General features: G+C 37.0%; 1 protein-coding gene and 1 non-coding gene across 3 annotated transcripts in view; both read right to left on the bottom strand.

The window, feature by feature from the left end:
• The window catches only part of PPEF1 (protein phosphatase with EF-hand domain 1), a 115,381-nt gene that overhangs the window by 40,623 nt on the left and 57,216 nt on the right, over positions 1 to 17,542 (bottom strand). For both annotated transcript variants that reach the window (XM_036271576.1, XM_036271577.1), the window contains 3 exons: positions 13,377 to 13,540; positions 7,233 to 7,347; positions 2,595 to 2,641 (listed from right to left, as the gene is read on the bottom strand). In XM_036271576.1, the coding sequence (XP_036127469.1) occupies positions 2,595 to 2,641; positions 7,233 to 7,347; positions 13,377 to 13,540 (326 nt within the window). The remainder of the gene's footprint in view (positions 1 to 2,594; positions 2,642 to 7,232; positions 7,348 to 13,376; positions 13,541 to 17,542) is intronic.
• Positions 5,283 to 5,386, bottom strand: LOC118636799. The gene has a single exon (XR_004960780.1). It is a non-coding gene; the product is annotated as a U6 spliceosomal RNA (small nuclear RNA).

Raw genomic sequence — 17,542 nt, forward strand, 5'->3', positions numbered from 1 at the left:
TCTTACCACCCACTTCCTCCTGCTCAATCTTTACATTAGCACCTTCCAGTTTTATATGTTCCATATACTTTTACCAACAGAACTAAAGGAGCATGTTGGAATTCTCTTTTCTCATGTCTACTCCAGAGGCCTTTCCTTGATCACACCTTAAAATCTTCAAATGCCTCTTGTGAAATTTTCTTTTCTAAATGCCTCGGATGTCACTTTCCCCATTTAATTTACTCAACTAGTTTCACTTTCGTGTATTTCCCAAAACCACTGGAGAAATAATTACCACATTTTCTGTTGTAGTTATTCCTTACATACCTCTGCTCCCTCCTCCTTCCTCAGATTGCAATTGTCAACAATAGCAGGACTGAACTTCTGAACATTTATATGTAGAGTTACACAAATACCATTCCCCAAACTGTGCAAGTATCCTCTCACCAGTCTATCGTTTCTGCCTCTACCGACAGCTTTCCAATTTGGCCAGTAGAATCCCCATTTCATGGTAAATAAACTCCCTTCTGCCTTCAACTCATTTGGAAAGACTTCCCTCTGGAAATTTGGGCCTCCCTTAAAGATGCTGCTGGACTCCTGGCTCCTGCAGCCCTCCATAAGGAAAGGACCCATTCTTCCACAGGATGGACACCTCAGGGTCATGTGTATGTGTGTGGGGGGGAGGTCTACTTGCTCCCCTCAGAGCCACTAAAACACCAACACTTTGCCAGCCTCAGGTAAAAGCCTCTACTCCTTCCAGGTCCATGATTTGTGACTAAACTTTCTTCCCCTGCTCCCCATCTCTCAGTCCTGTCACAAGCTCATTTAATACACCTGCTTTCCATGGGCTTCACCTTCTCATGTCCACTATTGTCTTTCATTCACTTCAGCTATCCAAATTCTGGACCCCACCTTGGACCCATTTATCCCCTAGGATTACTCTCCTTGCAACTACCCACCAATCCTGCCTCCTAAGGCCCTCACTCCAGTCAGCCTGCTCCCTGACCTCAGAGAACATGCCAATCTGTCAATCCTCCCATTTCTCCCAGTTGATTGGCCCATCCTGGCTTCTCTTCCTTCCCTGCCCAGCTTGTATTCTGGGTCTGATCTCTAGAAATGCTCTTTCACCAGCACCCTCAGCTCCCTACCATCAAACCTATGGCTGGACTTCTTGCTACCAACCCACTACCTGGGCATCCTTCTATTTCCTCTGACCCCACACTCTGGCTATCATGCTCTAGATCATTGCTTAGGCCTCCTGCAGTCTCAACTGAATTACCTCCTAAGTGCCAGCTCTATTCATCCACTCCTTGTTTGGTCTGCTCCATATCCTTCCAAGCTTCCATTCTGAATGAATGACATGGAAACCTTTCATTTCTATTATAATTTAGTACTTAAAAATGCTTTTGGAGCCCTGGCCGGTTTGGCTCAGCGGTTAGAGCGTCAGCCTGCGGTCCGGAGAGACCCGGGTTCGGTTCCCGCTAAGGGCACGTACCTTGGTTGCAGTTTGTCCCCAGCCCTGGTTGGGTCGTGTGGGTGGCAACCACTCGATGTGTCACTTTCACGTCGATGTTTCTCTCTCTCTCTCTCCCTCTCACTCTATCTGAACAAAATATCGAAAAATGTCCTTGGGTGAGGATAAAAAAACAACAACAACAACAACAACAACAAAAATGCTTTTGGATATGTATGTTATTTTATTCACAAGACAATCTCTTATGAGGTGAAAGCTCAAGAATATTGCAGTCGAAAGAAAAATTAAGGCTTATGAAGTGATGTGACTCAAGCTCTCACATTCTCCAAAGAGTGGAATTGATTGGCCATTATAATGATCAAACTATATTTTATTTCAGTCCATCTGAGACACCTATGCTGTGCCCAATTATTCAACATGCTAGTTATGGGGATAACACAGTAATCATAAAAGAGTACCACTGTGAAGGCAGTGGTCACCATGGGATCAGTTTTCTACATGCACTCGTCCCAGAAGCAAACCTTCAGTTGACAACTGCTGGCTCAGAGAGAGAATTAACTCTAATCCAAGAGATGCAGATAAATTCCATGCAGACCAAGCTGCTCTGTGACCTCTGTGTGGGCTTCCACCACCAAAACCCAACAAATGAAGAGAAGTCATGATACTGGAAGAACAACTGAGCCCAGCAATGGTGCATCAGGTAGAAAAGAGAACAAGGTGTAACTTACCATGTGGGACTCCTTTCACATATTATTAGTGTGCATTGGAAGAGAAGACTGGTATGTGATATGCTCACTTCTGGACAAAATAAAATAAAACAGACTGTTCCCCTCCCCATCCTTTGGCATCTAGACATTTACAATGTATAAAGACCATAAATACAATCAGCTACAAATCCTAAGGGCTATAGAGATAATAACAACATTGAACAAAGACCCAACTTAAATTTTTTTAAATCTTATGAAATATGTATAAGAAAAACCCAAAAGATATCCTTTTATAAATCGTTCAGCTTCTTTCATAACAAGTATTATATTACATCTGTATTTGTATATATCCTTAATAAAACTAATATTGTTACCTGTCCTATGATTGACCTCCCCCAACAAAAATGCAAATATTTAGCAAAACAATCATTTACCTTGGAGAAGATCAAAAGGAGATCATCTAATTTTCCATGTAAATCACCTGGAGTGCAAATGAAAAATCATTATTCAGTAGGAAACAAGAAAATGCCCATTTTGTTACGGAATTTTATTTTATATATTTATTTTTTATATGAGTAAAATGTTTTATTTTTCAATTTTTATTAATTCATTTTTGTTACAGATGTTTCTCCTTTCTCCCCCCAGACACCCTCCTCCCCATCCCGTCACGCCCCCCCCCCCAGCATTGTTGTCTATGTCTATTGGTTATGCATACATGCACATAAGTTTTTTGGTTCATCCTATCCATCCCCTCTGCCCCCTTCCTCTGAGGTTTGTCAGTCTGAATCATATTCCTTTCTATGTCTCTGGGTCTATTTTGTTCATCAGCCCACCTTGTTCATTATATTCCACAAATAAGTGATATTATATGATACTTGTCTTTCTCCGACTGGCTTGTTTCGCTTAGCATAATACTCTCCAGGTCCCTCCATGTCGTCTCAAAGGATAAGAGATCTTTCCTTCTTACAGCTGCATAGTATTCCATTGTATATATATATACCACAGCTTTTTTATCCATTCATCTATTGATGGACACTTGGGCTGTTTCCAGATTTTAGTGATTGTAAATAGTGCTTCTATGAACATAGGCGTACATATATTCTTTCTGATTGGTGTTTCAGGCTTCCTAGGATATATTCCTAGAAGTGGGATCACTGGGTCAAATGGCAGATCAATTTTTAATTTTTTGAATAAACACCATACTGTTGTTTTCCATAGTGGCTGCACCAGTCGCCATTCCCACCAGCAGTGTACTAGAGTCCTCTTTTCTCCACACCCTCGTCAACACTTATTATTTGATGATTTGTTGATAGTGGCCATTCTGACAAGTGTGAGGTGATACCTCATTGTTGTTTTAATTTGCATCTCTCTGATGATTAGTGATGTTGAGCATTTCTTCATATGTCTCTTGGCCATTTGTATGTCCTTTATGGAGAGGTGTCTACTTAGGTCCTCTACCCATTTTTTAATTGGGTTCTTTGTCTTCCTTTTGTTAAGTTGTATGAGCACACTATATATTTTGGAAATTTGCCCCTTATCTGATGTATCATTGGCAATTATGCTCTCCCATATAGTAAGTTCCTTTTACATTTTTAAGGGAAAAAATGAACACATGGGACTACATCAAACAAAAAGCTTTTGCACAGCAAAAGAAACAACCATCAAAATGGAAAGAGAACCCACTATATGCGAGAGCATAATTGTTATAGAATTTTAAAACTGAAATACTGCTAATATACTCCAAACATTCTCAGGGCATTGGGAATTTACCCTATGATGATATTAATTCAACAATTTGTTCTCCTACCACTCTATGGATACTTTGTCCTCTTTTCTCTGGGTAACAGCATTAAATATCCCAATTGTTTATTCATTCCAGCCGTTTACATAGTGCTTGCATTCCTCTGTGCCAAGCACTGTACTATGTGTTTGCGTTAATTATCTTGTTCAATCCTTATAACCACTCTATGAGATGGATATTATTTTCATTATTCTCATTTTACAAATGACGCTCAGACTAGTTAAGTAACTTATGCAAAGTTACCCAGCTACCAATTATCACAGCTGGAATTCAAACCCAACTTTATCTCACTTCAAAACTGAAGCTCTCAGCAGTTATTCTGTACTGTAATCTCTAGAACAGCAATAGTATCTATCTTGGCATTAACCCCCTAAGTGTTTCCTCTATATCCAGTGATAGTAGGAATTCAATAAATATGTTTAATTGCTAAATGTGTAGCTTTTTAAAGCCATGTTTTAAAGAATATGTTCCAGCAGTAGCATTTGAAACTTAAAAATTGTGAGTAGAAAGCTTACATTCTTTTGATGAGACAGTTATAGAAAATTAAAATGAAAGCATGGCTTTATAAAACTCAGCCAACTAAAGGAAACCATATGAATATATGAAGCCATTAATTAGAAATCAAGAGTGAATATATGAATATTCAAAAGGCCTATTTGAATTATTATTTCTAAGTAAATATTTGTCTTTCATAAGCTCTGATCATAAATATTTATTCTCTGTATCAAACTTAATTACCAAATAAAATTTAATTTAGAAAAAAAATTTCCTCAATTTGCTTAAAAGCCCACAACCAAAATTAACCAAATATATGCAACAAAATACTCCAATTATAATGGGAATAATAAAACTAAAATACTTATCACTAGCACTTACTCATAACATGACTATATTAGTAAGATTAAGAGCATGTTAATATTATTATATACTTAAAACTCATGATTTCACATGGTCTCACTCCAAATCTAAAAAAAAAAAAAATGGAAGGACCTTTTACTTATTATTTATATAAATATATTTTAATTATTTTATTTTCTTAATTGTCTTCAGGGTGACTCATCTTTCAAAGATTTGGGTAGACAGAACTATTGCAGCTCTCATGCTAAAAATGAATTGGTTTCAGTATATTCAGAGTGGAGGCTATAAAAATATTTTTAACTTCTACTTGGGCAGCAAGCGATAAAAGTCATATCATGGAAAGATAGATGCATAAAGATACTTCCACTGCAAACAAAAATATAAGTGCAGAATTAGTTATCATTTACAACATTACTGTAGACTAAAACACCTCCTATATTTCTTGTGTGTGTGTGTGTGTGTGTGTTTGTGTGTGAGTGTGTGTGTGTGTGTGTATGATCCTTGCACAGGGGCCATGCTAATCTTCCCTGTATCATTCCAGTTTTAATATACGTGCTGCCAAAGCAAGCATGAAACACCTCCTATATTTCATGCATGTTGAGAACCAAGTAGCATGTTTAAATGTGCATAGAAAATATGCATCTGGAAATTAAAATAATGGTAAAGTTTCATCACAATTTCTTTCCCTTTCCTAATACTGTCTTAAACAGAAGATGTATTTGGAAATATGGCTCTAAATAAATTAATTAATTTAAAAAAAGAAAATATTACCCTAATTTGAAATTTTATTTTAAATACTGACCAAATTTTTCTAAGTTCAATGGCACTATTAAAGACAGAAAATAACTCCTGTGCTAAGGGAACCTACTGGTCTTGGCTTTTCCTTCTGCCAATGGTGCTATGTGGGGAAAGCCTGGAAATAAATGCCCAAGATGTGGGGCTCTTTCAATGAATGGAACTGCCCCATCAATCTTTATGCCGTGATGGAAAAATGAAACATCAGTCAGAGCAGTACATGATATGGAGTTAGGATAGCACATACCTGGCTGGCTCTAACTAGAGGACCTGATATTTTATCTTGACTCTGCCACTAACTAGCTGAGTGAGCTTGGTGTGGGGGTGGGGAGCCATTACTACATAGAAATACATGGAAGGTGATACATTTTTCTCTCTGGGTCTCAAATTCATCTGTGAGAGCAAGTGATAGAGACAGATGGTCTCTGTAAGAATCCTTCAATTCTTACACTGTGTGATTCCAGGATTCCATGCACTTAATTAATTCATGTCTTCTTCCAGATCTTTTTATCCAAAGATAAGTCTACAATAGCAACTGGAGATATACCAGAAACATGTTTGGCCTATTATATACACTCTGGTAGCAAATCTAGCCCTGGCTCCATAGGCTCCGTGGGTAGGCATGGCTTCCTGAGCCTCATGACTCCAAATCCGTTGTCTCCATGAAAAGTAAGAGTTGGTGAGGCCTTGAATAAAAGACCCCCACTGCTGAGATGCCTCATCTGCTAGGCAGAGATGTGGTAGCCTGATTAAGTTGGAATTGAACCATTAAAGACTCCAAAAACTTGAGTCAGGGCATGTCATGAAGTATATACTGCTGCATCAAGTCCCTGTCACCACTATCAGATTCTAGAAATGGAAATGGATTAATTAGACTGTCAAATCCACTTCTACCTGCCAGAGTAAAAGAAACATGGGCTAAAAATTGATTTGGAAAATAACAATCACTGTTTTGTAACCTAAAGGCTTAATTAGAAGTTAAGGGAGTTGCTGTTCCTTCCACGCACTCCATTCTCAGACAGTTGCAAGCATGCTGAGCACCAACTGTGTTGAATTTCAATGTGTACTGTTTCTTGAAGCGATATCCTGCCAGGCTGGCCTATAGGATAACAAAATCTCAATCTTGTTATTTAGAAGAACAAGGAACAGATTTCTGGGACATTCCCACTCTTCTAAAAGCTGCAGAGACCAGTTGGAAAAATCTAAAACAGCAGCCAAGGGCAGAGAAGAGTTTAATCTCCACCCTGCCTTAGGCTTTTCTCTTTCCAGCATAAGTGGCATGCAGAAGCCCACCTAGGAAAAGCAACATGAAATAAATATAATGAGAGCTAGACGGAGGGCAAAGAACACTTATTCCACCCATGGGTGGTTTTCCGTATTAAAATGCTGCCTGCCTTTATATAAAGCTATGAGTTCTTTAATTTCTCACATAATTAATTCCTGCCAGCTGGTATGCAAAACAAAGACAAGATGGGGAACAGTATTATCATGATAGATAATTCTATATTAACACTTTTCCCTTAACATAGTTCAATTTACACGGTTTTCAAGTTAGGCAAATAACACGAAACCAAGAGGTTCCAAAATATTAATTTGGCAACCCTGCTCTGAAACTTACCACAAATTGTTATCTCTTTGTTAGGACAAGTTCTTATATGAGTAAAATTTGGCATTTGCTTCAGGACTTCCTTAGTTTCAAACAGTATCTCTAAAACATAATAGGCATGGAGTATCTGTGAGGGCAAAACAGAGGAAATAGATATGGTAAACTAGGAAGAAAGGCATGACTGAATAGAAAAGAAATAGAAAATAGAAAGCTATAAAGGTGGAGCATGTGAGCACATTTCAGATAGCTATATTTAAGGATCATCCCTAAATTATTCTCAAATAGATGATTCAAGCACAGTGTCTGGCATATAATAACTCCTCACCAGAGATTTGTAAATCGAATGAATAAATAGTTCCTAGGACATTTATACTCCCGTGCTTTTAATTGACATTACCCATTCATAGAACATTTATGATTATTCTTGGTCAGTAAAGCCCAAGAGAAGTGATAGGAAAAATAAGAGACTCCCTTACGTTAAGGAAGTGTGCAGAGAAGGAAGGGAGGAAGGAAGGGAGGAAGGAAGGAAGGAAGGAAGGAAGGAAGGAAGGAAGGAAGGAAGGAAGGAAAAAAGAAAGATGAAAGAAAGAAAGAGAGAAAGAAAAGGAAGGAAGGAAGGAAAGGAAGGAAAGGAAGGAAGGAAGGAAGGAAGGAAGGAAGGAAGGAAGGAAGGAAGGAAGGAAGGAAGGAAGGAAGGAAGGGAGAGAGAATGAGAAGTAGAAAGAGACTGTTGAAGAAGGTCTGCTTTGTATTTCTTTGGGACATCCTACCACCTGGGATGGAAACTAGATGGTTGTACAGGGTTCTGATAAATCTCAAAAGGAGGCCATACAAGCCCCTAGGAAACCCTGAGCCAGGCATCCCAGGTGTGGCTCAACTGTTGGTACACAGATACGAGAGTTTACAGAACAGCAAGCACATTTATATTGAACAAATATAAGTATAAAACACATATGAAACCCAAATAAACCATTTGGGTTATCTGCTATTATGACCATTCATTCATTCCATGACTCTCCTCCAGTTAAATTCTTGATTACATCATTGTTTTGGACAGATTTACTTTGTTTTCTCCTCTGTAGTTTTTTGTTTGTTTTAAATTTGGTGTGCTGTTCTTCCCTTTATTAATTATAAAATATTCCAAATACATAAGCCAAAAAGTAATGTAGCCAATACAAATTTAACAGATGTTAACACCACTTTATGGGTCAGGACTGTTGGTAATCCAGTATAGTAACCACTAGTCCCATGGGGCTGTTGACCACTTGAAACTAAGCAATGCTGTAGGTACAAAATACACACCAGATTTCAAACACTTAGTATGAAAAAAAATAAAATAAAATGTCTCATTAAAAACTTTTACTAGAATTACATATTAAAATGCTAATTATATATGCTGGGTTAAATAAAATATTTTAAAACTAATTTCACCATTTATTTATACTTTTTAAGTGTGACTACTAGAAAATTTAAAAATATGTATGTGATTCACATTATATTTCTATTAGCACTGGTTTAGATTACTGAAAGCTGAGAGAGGGGTCATGTCTACATATTGTTCAGATACTGCTCTGGGTATAGAAGTCAGGGCAGATGGAACCCTTTGGAAAAATCATAACTCATAGTGTCCTCAAATTTTCATTTTCCTAGCTATTAAAATAATAAAATAATTTTCAATCCCAGACCCCAAAAACACATAATTTAAATTTGGATAATTTTCACTATTATGTTTTTTAAAGACAGAAATTAGAATTTGAAGTAATGTGAGAATTAGGAGGAAAGAGAAGGACCCCTGGATGTTGATTAGTGGGAAGAGACCCATCTTCCCTGTCCATCTAAGAACTAACAGACTACTAAGGATTTTCCCCACAAAAGCATTCTAAATCCTGTTTTCTTTCATGAATTTTGTATCCTCATGTCCCTAGTTAATATTTGTATTAAGTTCTGGACATGGTATATGAAAACTTGGAGAAATTTTTTGAGACCTATTTTCTTCCAGAGAGGATTTAAATTTTCTTTTGGCAAGTGCCTAGGAGTACTAGCTATCTAAGATGATCTCAATCCAATCTCAGGAATTAGAGGATTCAAAGCTTTGCTTCAGTGCCTATTCTACTTGTAGTTCACTCTTATTCCTAGGGTATGTCCTTATGGTCCTAGCCTGAGAATGAGGATTTTAGGGTGATGTCAGAGAAAATAATGGAATAGAAAGCTCCAAGGCCCATCCCTTCACAGAAACACTTTTAAAAATCAAGCAAAAACAAAACTGTCACAATCAACTTTGTCAGAGCTCTGGAAAATAGTTAAAATGTATAACTACCAAGCAAACTCTAAATCAGGAAATGGTAACTTAAAAATGTCTCAGCGCAAGCAGGAAGGCTAAGACAAACTTGTAAATAGCCTGGCTAAGTGGTGAAGGCGAGTACCAACACAAAGCCAATCCACAAAGACTGGATTTTTCTTTTCCTTTTTTTTTTTAATAGCTCCTAGGGTTCAAGGAAATTCTGTAAAAATCCTAGCTGAACACAAGCTAAAGGAACAGAAACTTCAGAGACCTCACACACAACTATACCTAACAGACATCTATAGAATGCTCCACCCATAGACTGCATATTTTTTACAAATATACATAGAACATTCTCCAGAACAGACCAGATGTTGGGCCATGAAACAAGCCTCCATTGATTTTATTTTTTAATTGAATTTATTGGGGTGTCTTTCTTCAGATCATATAAATCTTTCACCTCAATAGATTTTAAAAGATTGGAATCATGCAAAGTGTCTTTTCTGACTACAATGAAATAAAACTAGAAATCAGTAACAGAGGAAAAACTAGAAAATTCACAAATATGTGTAAATTAAACAATATTCTCTTAAACAAATGATGGGTTAAACAGCAAATCACAAGGGAAATTAGAAAATACTTTGAGATTACCCTGGCCGGGTAGCTCAGTTGGTTAGAGCATCGCCCTGATACACCATGGTTGTGGGTTCAATCCCCAGTCAAGGCAAACATAAGAATCGACCAGTAAATACATAAATAAGGGGAACAACAAATCAATGTTTCTCTTTCTCCCTCAAATCAATAAACAATTGTTTTAAAATAATTCTTTGAGGTGAATGAAAATGAAAACACAATATATCAAAACGTATGGGATAAAGCAAAACTGATGCTCAGAAAGAAATTTATAGCTGTAAATACCTACATTAAAAAAGAAGAGCCCTGGCTGGTTTGGCTCAGCGGTTAGAGCGTCGGCCTGCGGTTCAGAGAGACTCGGGTTCGGTTCCCGCTAAGGGCACGTACCTCGGTTGCAGTTTGTCCCTGGCCCTGACTGGGTGGTGTGGGTGGCAACCACTTGATGTGTGCCTTTCACGTCGATGTTTCTCTCTCTCTCTCTCTCTCTCTCTCTCTCTCCCTCCCTCCCTCCCACTCTGTCTGAACAAAAAATAGAAAAGTGTCCTCAGGTGAGGATAAAAAAAGAAAGAAATTAGAAAGATCTCAAATGAAAAGTCTCACTTAACATTGAGGAGCTAGAAGAATAAGAGAAAACTAAATAAAAAGCTAGCTGAAGCAAGAAAATAAAGATTAGAGTATAGAAAAATAAAATAGAGAACAACAACAACAACAAAAAACAATAGGGAGAATTAACAAAACCAAAAGTGAATTCTTTGCAAAATTCAACAAAATTCAAAAACCTTTAACTACATTCACTAAGAAAAAAAAAAGACAAAATGCAAAAAACTATAATCCGAAATGAATGCGGGGACATCCCCACCGACCTTAAAGAAATAAAAAGAGTCCTTACCAGTGTGGCCCAATTGGTTGGAGCATTGTCTGGTACACAGAAAGGTCACGGGTTTGATTCCTAAACAAGTTGTAGGTTCAGTCCCTGGTCTGGGCATGTGCAGGAGGCAACCAACTGATGTTTCACTCTCACATCAATGTTTCTTTCTCTTTCTCCCTCTCCCTTCCTCTCTCTCTAAAATAAAAAAAAAGCATGTCCTCAGGTGAAGATTTAAACAAACAAAAAAACAACCAAATGAGAATTATGAGACTACTATGAACAATTGTACACCAACAAATTAGATAACTTAGGTGAAATGGACAAAATCTTAGAAACAAATTATCAAAACTGACTCAAGAAGAAGCAGAAAACCCAAACAGATCTAGAACAAGTAGAGATTGAATCATTACTCAAAACCCTAACAAATAAAAATCCAAGACCAGACTGCTTTGCTTTGTTGGTGAACTCTACTAAACATTTAAATAATTAACACCAACCCTTCTCAAACTCTTGCCAAAATTAGAAGAGTAAACAATTCCTAAATCATTCTATGAGGTCAGTACTATCCAACACCAAAGCCAGATGAAGACATCACAAGAAAAGAAAATGCAGATCAATATCCCTATGAATAAAATTCAAATCCTCACAAAATACCAGCAAACCAAATCCAACAGAATTTTAAAAGTATTATATACCATGAACAAACAGAATTTATTCCAGGAATACATGGGTGGTTCAACATGAGAAAATTAATCAATGTAATACATCACATTAATAGACAATGTGCTGCTGGCCTAAGGATAGATACATATACCAATGGAATAAAATTGGGAGTCCAGACTAAATCCATACATCTATGGCCTATTAATTTTTGACAAGGTTACCAAAACCATTCAATGGGAGGAAAAATAGACTCTTCAACAAAAGGTGCTGGGACAACTGCATATCCACGTGCCAAGAATGAAGTTGGACAGAAATGAACCGAAAATGATTCACAGATCTAAATGTAAGAGCTAAAGCTATAAAATTCTTAAAAGAAAACATAGGATTAAATCTTCATGACCTTGGATTTGGTAACAGATTCTTAGATATGACACCAAAAGCACAAGCAACCAAAGAAAAATAAATAAATTGGACTTCATCTAATTTAGAAATTTTTGTGAATCAAAGGACATTATCAAGAAAGTGAAAAGACAACCTACAAAATGGGAGAAAATATTTGCAAAAAACGTATCTGATAACGGATTTGTATCCAGAATATATAAAGAACTTCTACAACTCAATAATAGAGAAATAACCTGATTTTAAAGTAGGCAATGGATCTGAATAGACACTTTTCTAAAGAATGTGTCCAAATGGCCAACAAATATGAAAAGATGCTCAATATCTTTAGTCATCAGGGAAATGCAAATCAAAGCCACAAGGAGATACCACTTCACACACAACTAAGGTGGCTATAATAAAAAATAAATAAAAAAAATAAACAGAAAATAATAAGTGTTGGCAAAATAATTGGAGAAATTGGAACCCTCATGCATTGCTGGTAGGAATGTAAAATGGTGCAGTTGTGAAAAATGTTTTGGATGTTCCTCAAAATGTTAAACACAGAGTAACCATATGACCCAGCAATTCCACTCCTAGGTATATACTGAAGAGAAATGAAAACATAAGTTCATGTAAAAACTTGTACATGAATGTTCATAGTATCATTGTTCATAATAGCCAAAAGGTAGAAAAAAATCCAAAAGTCCATCCATTGATGAACTGATAAACAAAAATAGTATATCCATACAAAAGTCTAAGTTATAAAAGTAAAGTAATAAAACATGCTGAGATATGAATGAACCTTAAAAACATTATGCTAAATAAAAGAAGTCAGACACAAAATGCCACATCATATATGATTTCCTTTGTATGAAATATCTAGAATAGATAAATCCATAGAGACAGAAAGTATAAGAATGGTTGCTTGGGGTGAGGGAGGAGGAAATGGTAATGGGTATGGAACTTCTTTTTGGGGTGATGAAAATGTTCTGGAATTAGTTATTGGTAATGGCTGCACAATCTTCTGAATGTACAAAAAAAAAAAACCCCACTGAATCATATACTTTAAATGGTGAATTTTATCTTGGATTATACCTCAGAAAAAGAAAAAGGAAATGCCATAAGCTATAGATAGAGAGGAAGTTTCTGTGCACCTGAGGATACTTCTAAATCAATGGATTAAGCAAAGCAGAGGGTAGCTCTCACTTAATGTGAAGCTTTTTCCCAAGGGAATGCATTTCTGCTGTACTATTTCCATTCACTAATTCAACAAATAGTCATTGAACACATGTTATGTACAAGAATTAAGGCAGTATCTGCTTCCACTTACCTGCTGCTTCTTAAAGGCTTCAATCAGTGTATTAAGAGAAACAGAACTGAGTGGAAATTGCAGCCGGGGGCCACTATAGGAGTCTGGAATCTCTATCAGCCCTATAAAATCCTGCCTACTGTTGTCAGCATGGGGGCCAATACCAAACAGCCGATGTACTAATGCTGGAAAAAACAGAAAGGGGGGCAAAAATCAACATACCCATACTTAAATGCAATACCTTCTTGAATGTCTAGCCAAAGTAAGGCAATGTGTTAAGTGTTATGAATACCAAGATATCCCACATATAACCATGAGGAATGATTTGTTCTGAGACCAGTAGGTACATGCACATGAATCACTATCACCCCTTCCTGGGTGGATATTTTACCAAAGCAGTGAGTTCATCAGTGGGGAATGGAGGGAGAAGCACAGGGAAAACTGGTCAATCACGGTATTTTTATTTTTTTACAAGATTTACCTGCCTGTTTTTTGTGTTTTTTTTATTTATTTTTTATTGTTGAAAGTATTACAGATGCCCCCACTGTATCCCCATTGACCCCCTCCTTCCCACTCAGTCACGGTGTTTTGATGCTCTGAAGCATCTACATTTTTTTGCCCACTCTTACATCTCAGATTTTTACAAATAGGGTTGAAAAACATAGCAATGCATTATATCTTGTTTAAACATATGCTGCTATTCATGATCTACAGAAAATTAAACTGCAACATTTAATTTTTCCCATTAAACACTTCAAATTTTACTTAGCTGTAACTGATTTGTCTCCCTCTTCGCATAAAAATAGATTTTCTGACATGATTTTCTTTTTCTTTTAGTAACAAAGCACATAAAGTTAGATGACAAACCATCAGCAGAAATTCCAAAGGACCTCTCTCTCAGAGACACATTTCTATATAACATTGCCTACACCGCCCATTTCAGTAGGTGCTGAGATCCAGTGTCCCTTTCTTGCTAGATTACCCATGAAATAATCAGCCCAAGAACAGAAATCTGGCCAAATCAGGTGGAGAAAGATGAAAGGGGATATGGTACATCGATAGTGACCCCAATTCTCTATCCCAAACTGTGGCCATGCTCTTTTTAATGTAATTTTGAACCTACTCTCATGAAGAGTCTATTTCCCCAGCCCTTTGAGTTGGTTCATGACTTGTGTGGGCCTAAAGAATGTAGTAGAAGTGTTACATACCAGGTCCAAGCCAAGGCCTCACAAGGACTTGTTTATTTCTATGCTTTCTCTTTTGAAACCGTGCCACTACCACAAAGCCCTGGCTAGCCTACTGAAAGCTCCAACACCATGTGGAACAAAGCTGAATCACACTAGCAAAGGCCATCCTAGATCAGCCACCAGCCAGCAGACCTCCAGACACATTAGTGAACTCTAGCCAAGATCTGAAAATCTGCCAAATCAAGCCTGCCAAGATCAGCAGATGTGCTCAGCTAATCTCTAGACTAATGAGCAAAAAGAAATGTGTATTACATGCCACTGAACTATTGTGGTTGTTTAATACATAGTATTATCACGATAACAGGTAACTGATACAGAAGACGATGACATCTTCAATTCATTAACACTGAATTGCTACTAAGGCCATTAATCAGAAGTTGTCTGCAAGCAGTTTCTATCATTTTGAATATTTAGAGTGGACATGTTTGAAAGGTATGACATTAGCAGATGTAGACAGAATATGTCTTTTCATGATTCACTTATTCTGGGAGATTAAGAACTAAACTTGAAAATTTTTCTAAAGCCATATTTGGGCATTTAAAAATGCTTTCTAAATTATTGTATATCCAATATTTGGGGGGGGATGGCTGATTATCTTTTATAAGAAGTTGAATTTAGGAGTAATAATGTCAGTCTTCAATGTGGTCCAGTGGGTTATTTTTCTTTTGGATTTGGTTTGAGATTTGAGAAAACATAATTACTTCATTTTATGTCTGAAAACTAGAAATGCAGAGCATCTTGGTAAATTTTATCTCAGATTCATTATGTAGGCAGTAAAGCCTAAATACTCTACTGAACTATCTTAATGATTATACCTCTCATTTCTACTTGGTAGTCAATCTTAGAAAAGCTTCTTGCTCCAAGGGAAAACTTTCCTCTTATTATTATTATTTTTTAATCCTCACCCAAGGACATTTTTCGATATTTTGTTCAGATAGAGTGGGAGGGAGAGAGGAAGAGAGAGAAACATCGATGTGAAAGGGATACATCGAGTGGTTGCCACCCACATGACCCAACCAGGGCCGGGGACAAACTGCAACCGAGGTATGTGCCCTTAGTGGGAATCGAACCCGGGTCTCTCTGGACCACAGGCCGACGCTCCAACTGCTGAGCCAAACCGGCCAGGGCACTTTCCTCTTATTTTATTTTATTTTATTTTTTCTTTATTGATTTTAGAGAGAGAGGTAGGGAGAGAGAGCTAGAAACATTGATGAGAAAGAACATCAATTGGCCACCTCCTGCATGCCCCCCACTGGGCATGTGCTCTGACCAGGAATCAAACTGGCAACCTCTTGGTACATGAATCCATGCTCAACCACAGCCACCCCAGCTGGGCATCTCTCTTTTTAACTCCACATACTGAAATATCAAGCTCCTTTTGGGAAAAAACAACAACAAAGAAAAACGAAACAACCCAGCAGTTTCACTATCTCATCATATAACTGACTTATTGAGTAATCCCAACTCTGTGAGATATAAACAAGAAATGACTTTCTTTCCCAATCATTGCTTTCACCTATGCTCCCTTTCTTGTCAGCTGACACATCAAGTCAATTCCATTAGTTCAGGTTATTAAAAGTCAGTTTTGTTTTTTAAGAACAAAATAGAAATACTGCTTTTCTTCTTTAAAAGAAGAAGAAGCAGCAGCTCAGTCTGGCCCTTCAAAACATTTGATGACCCTCATTCCTTATAAGTTCAGTGATAAATATATAAAAAAGCACCATTTTCCTAAATCAATTCTTGGTCAAAACTACTCAATATGAGCCTTGGCCACGGTGATTCAGTTGGTTGTAGTGTCATCCCATAAAACGAAAAGGTCAGGGATTTGATTCCCAGTCAAGGCACATACCCAGGTTGCATGTTTGATCCCCAGTCAGAGTGTGTAAGGGAGGCAACGATTAATGTTTCTCTCTAACATCTGTTTCCCTCTCTCCCTCCCTCTCCTTTCCTCTCTCTCTAAAAAGAGTCAATAAAATTCTCAGTGAGGATTAAAATAATAATAATAATTTAACATGTTTTTAAAAGATGCTGCTATTTTTAAAAAACTACTCAATATGAATGATCTGTAAACATCAAATCATAATCCTTCTGCTGGTTTTTAGCCACATTAAAAAAAAATAACAGATTCTCTCCCTAATGTATAGCTAATGTGGGTCATGTATAAAAACAATGAAAAGCTTTAACATTTCAAATGCAAGCACTTTCTTTGTAGGCTATAACTATTATAACTAGTAATAATAGTTTAATGAATGTCAACAATATATGAAGATTTGTGCAACATGTAATTAGAATTAATCCTTACCTAATGGTTTTATAATTCTGTCAACATGAATCTAAACAAACTATAATAAAATTTTGAAGTATAATCAAATGATACCTTTACAAGCTATTCTAAAAAAAACACCTTAAAAATGCTCCCTATACATAATCTTTTCTTTTACCTAGTACAGACTCAAAATGTGGATAGGGAAAAATTTTAAGTCCATAATTTAAAACAAAACAAAACAAAAAAAGTTCTGCCTCTACTACCCACATCTCATTTTATTTTTATTTTTTCATTTTTTTGCTAATCTTCACCTAAGGATATTTTCCCCTGGACTTTTAGATAGAGTGGAAGGAAGGGTGTGTGTGTGTGGGGGGGAGAGAAACATTGATGGGAGAGAAACACAGAAATTGGCTGCCTCCCACATGACCCTGATGAGGGCCAAGGATCAATCCTGCAATCCAGGTATGTGCCCTTGACCAGGAATTTAACCCATGACCCTTCGGTCCACAGGCTGGTGCTCTAACTGCTGAGACAAACCGACCAGGTTGACCTATATGTCATTTTTAAAACAAGCTCCAGATATTGCTTGGAAAAGGAAAAGCACCAATTGAACTGCATTTATAGTTATTTCATTTCTAAATTACAAATCTGGATTAAAACAGTTGGGTGTCCAT

The sequence above is a fragment of the Molossus molossus genome, unplaced genomic scaffold (assembly GCF_014108415.1).
Source record: "Molossus molossus isolate mMolMol1 unplaced genomic scaffold, mMolMol1.p scaffold_m16_p_2, whole genome shotgun sequence".
Lineage (NCBI taxonomy): Eukaryota > Metazoa > Chordata > Mammalia > Chiroptera > Molossidae > Molossus > Molossus molossus.